At 62.8% G+C, this 3,364-nt stretch overlaps 1 protein-coding gene across 1 annotated transcript in view; it reads right to left on the minus strand.

The window, feature by feature from the left end:
- CSF1 (colony stimulating factor 1) overlaps window positions 1-2,788 on the minus strand; it is a 3,782-nt gene extending 994 nt beyond the window's left edge. Inside the window, exons 1-4 of the mRNA XM_026864536.1 lie at window positions 2,729-2,788; window positions 2,253-2,432; window positions 1,833-2,010; window positions 9-850 (exon numbers count right to left, since the gene is read on the minus strand). Coding sequence (XP_026720337.1) covers window positions 9-850; window positions 1,833-2,010; window positions 2,253-2,432; window positions 2,729-2,779 — 1,251 coding nt within the window. The 5' untranslated portion in view covers window positions 2,780-2,788. The remainder of the gene's footprint in view (window positions 1-8; window positions 851-1,832; window positions 2,011-2,252; window positions 2,433-2,728) is intronic.
- Between the last annotated feature and the right edge of the window lie 576 nt (window positions 2,789-3,364).

Below are 3,364 nucleotides of genomic sequence, written 5' to 3' on the forward strand. Positions count from 1 at the left end.
GGCCTTACCCTGGATTTATACTTGTAGAAGAGCAGCCCTCCCATGGCCAGCAAGACAGCCACCACGCTGGCCACCGTGATGTATATGAGGGGCTCCCGGTGGCCCTCCCTGACGGCTGGCTCCCTCCCGCGCTGCTCTGCGCTCAGAACAAAGCCAGAGTCAAAGCTGGGACCAGCCCCGCCGTCCTCAGGCTCCCGCAGCCGGCTCAGCCCCCAGCCTCGCACCCTCGCCCCATCCCCGGGGCCACCCGGTGCTCGGCCCCGCATCTCCGGGGCCATCCTGGAGAAACGGAGCTGCGTGACGGGCTCAGGTGCCTCGGCGGGACGGATCCTGGCTCCGCCGCCACCTGCTGAGCCGGCGCTGGGGGACACTGCCGGCGTGGTGGTGCTGAGCCCGCTGGAATGGTCCGGGAGGATGGAGGCTCCCTGCTTCTGGACCGGATCCTGCGGCGAGTGGCCGGCCACCGTTTCAGTGCCCCTGTCCACCAAGTCTCCATCCCCACGCAGGATGGGGATGTCCACCACTGCCAGGTTAAGGGTCCCGGCTGGATCCAGGAGAGCTTCGGCACTGTCAGCTGGAGCTGTCTGCTGCATCACGGAGGATGGCACCGACACCGTGTCACCTACCCCGGCACCCAGGACCTCCTCGGTCCCCGAGCCGCCGTCCATGCTACTGGGGGGCTGAGACGGGGTGTCTAAGTCAGCGAGGGTGGCATGGAGGAGGCTGTAATGGACCTGGGTGCTAGCGGGTGCCACCTCCCTGCCAGCATGGGTGGCAGCGGAGAGGGAGGGCTGGGTGGCAGAAGGGAGAGCAGGGGACAGGCAATTGCAGTCGGGATCTGTCCCCACACCTGAAAGAAGCAGAGAGAAGAGACGGCCGTGGGGTCACCAGCCCCCAAGAGGGGCCCAGCCAGAAGATCTGAGGTCGGGGGCAGCGTCCCCGTCCCTCCCCGCAGCCCCAGGCAAGCAGGTCTGACAGCACCCCAAAAAAAAAAAAAAAAAAAGTGAGAGCAAAAGTGAGGCAGGGAACAGGCAGGGAGCAGGCAGGGACAGATGTGGCAGCACAAAGATGACAAGCAGCGGGCAGGATGAAGCAAACCCGAATCGCCGGGTGCCCTGAGCCAATGGCAGCAGGTTATCTATGACTTGCAGGAGCCGAACAGCCACGTTTAACATCCCCCACGCACGGGGACACGACACAGCTCCGACACACGGACAACCCCGAGAGATCTCCTCCATGGGCATGCAAACACACAGCACGGGTGCTCGCAAAAGCACGGATGGCAACACAGGGCTCTTCCACCCCGGCAGACAACGCTCTCCCGAAAGGCTTGGTCAGGGGAAACTGAGGCACGGGGCAGCTGAAGTGACACGGCCAAGGTCATGCAGCATGTCGGTGGCAGAGGGGTCCCGGCACCTTGACTTCTTTGCGTTATGCTCAGCCCGGGCGCTGGGGCTTTGAGACGGAGCCCAGCCAAATGCCTCCAGCTGGGCCGATGGAGATGCCTCCTCATTCCCCCTCAGCATCTCTCTCTGGCCTTGTTTCCATCAGGATTCAGCCCAAATCCAAAGTGGGGCCAGCCCCTTCTCCCAAGCCCAGCTCTCCCCAGACACAGACAGAGCTCGCCAACACACTGCCAAGGCCACCCCACAGGGATGGCCACCAGCCGAGCAACAGAGACAGGGACCAAGGCAGACACATGCCGTGCCCACGGCGCCCGCATGTGCCCACGGACGAGGACACGCGGCTGTCAAGCTGCTCCATGCAGGCGAGCCCGAGCCCCCTGGCCCAGCACGGGTTTGCTGGGCAGAGGCAAAGCCTCAGTGTCTCACCTGGTGAGGCTTCAGCTTTCCTGGGTCCCAGGCAGGTCCTGCGGTAGACCTGGCTGCAATCCTTCTCGAAGGTCTCCTGCTTCTGCAGCAGCTGGTTGATGTCCTGGAAGAATTGTTTCACCAGCACCAGCATCTCGTAGGGGGAGGTGGTGAACTCCTCAAAGCACATCTGTGAGAGCTGGAGGAAGAGCCGGGCTCAGCACCATCTCTGTGACCATGCAGGGCAGCTGGTGCCACCACCACGGGTTTGACCCCTGCCCAGCTCGCTGATCTCCATGCGCATCCCATCTCTGCTCCACTTGAAGGTCCTGCCCACACACCCACCCCAGGATGCTCTGGACTCCCCATTTCACCCAAGGATGAGGACTCAGACCCACACCCCCACAGACCTGGCACCCCACAAGGCAGGGGACACTGTACCTGTCTCTCCTCATCATCCTCCTCCCTGATGCAGGGGTCGACGTTCTCGTCGATGCGGCTGTACATCCTGCGCACCATCTGCATCTTCTTGGCGTTGGACGAGTTCTCCTTGAACTCTGTTCGCTCCAGGATCTTGCCCAGCAGAGGAAAGGCAGCTTTCACATAGCAGACAGAGTCCTTCTGCAGGGACACAGACATCCCCCCCCCAAAAAAATAAGTGAGACTGGTGACTGGATGGGCAGAGGCAGCAGCACCCATCCCACTCTGCCTGGGGGAAACTGAGACATGGAGCCACAAAATGCCTTTCTATGGTCCCACAGGCTGCCCAGGCTGGGACTCAACAGCCCCCTGACCAGGCAGGATGGTCCCTCCCAGGCTGCCTCCCGCAAAGACGGACAGGAGAGGGGAGACTAGGGACCCAGGGACCTGGTCCCTGTCCCTTTCTGTCCCCTGGTACCCAGCAAGGAGCCACTCACCAACCGCATCTTATTGATGAACTTGAAGGAGACCCTGCCCGGGTGCTGCATCTGGGTGTCAGCCTGGAAGGAGAGAGCAGGATGTGACCCTGCAGCCCCAGGGAGTAACACAGGGGAAGGGGCAGAGGAGCTGAGACGGGCACCCCGAGGGCGTGAAGAGATTGACTAAGCCCCCCAAATCTGCAGGGCGCGGGGGGGAGGTGTGGGTCTGCTCCCACCCCTGCTTCACCCCACATCATCCTCCTCCTCACACAGACACTGCCCTAAGTTTGAACCTCTGGCAGGGGTGAGCCCAGGACCCCCTCTCCCACCAGGACAGCGCACTCCCTGTATCAGGCACGCCCTGCCTCTTCCTTCTCCTCCTCCTCCTCTTCCTCCCAGCACCACGGCAGAGCCCAGCCCTGCTTGATTCTCCCATGATCTCCCGTGCTCAGCTCAAAGCCAGGCTGCGAAGGAGCATCCTGCCACGCAGGAGGTGGCCATGACACCAAGGTCACATATCCCCCGGCATCACACAACACCGGGGTCCCGCAGCCCCCTCCCCGTGACACAACTCTTTCCGATGGGGGTAAAAACCCACCCCAAACAAGCCCCCTGCCTCCGGGCCGGCATCCCAGGCTGGGAGGGCGAGGGCTG

Source organism: Athene cunicularia (assembly GCF_003259725.1).
Source record: "Athene cunicularia isolate RWA chromosome 26 unlocalized genomic scaffold, athCun1 chr26_part2, whole genome shotgun sequence".
NCBI classification, from domain to species: domain Eukaryota; kingdom Metazoa; phylum Chordata; class Aves; order Strigiformes; family Strigidae; genus Athene; species Athene cunicularia.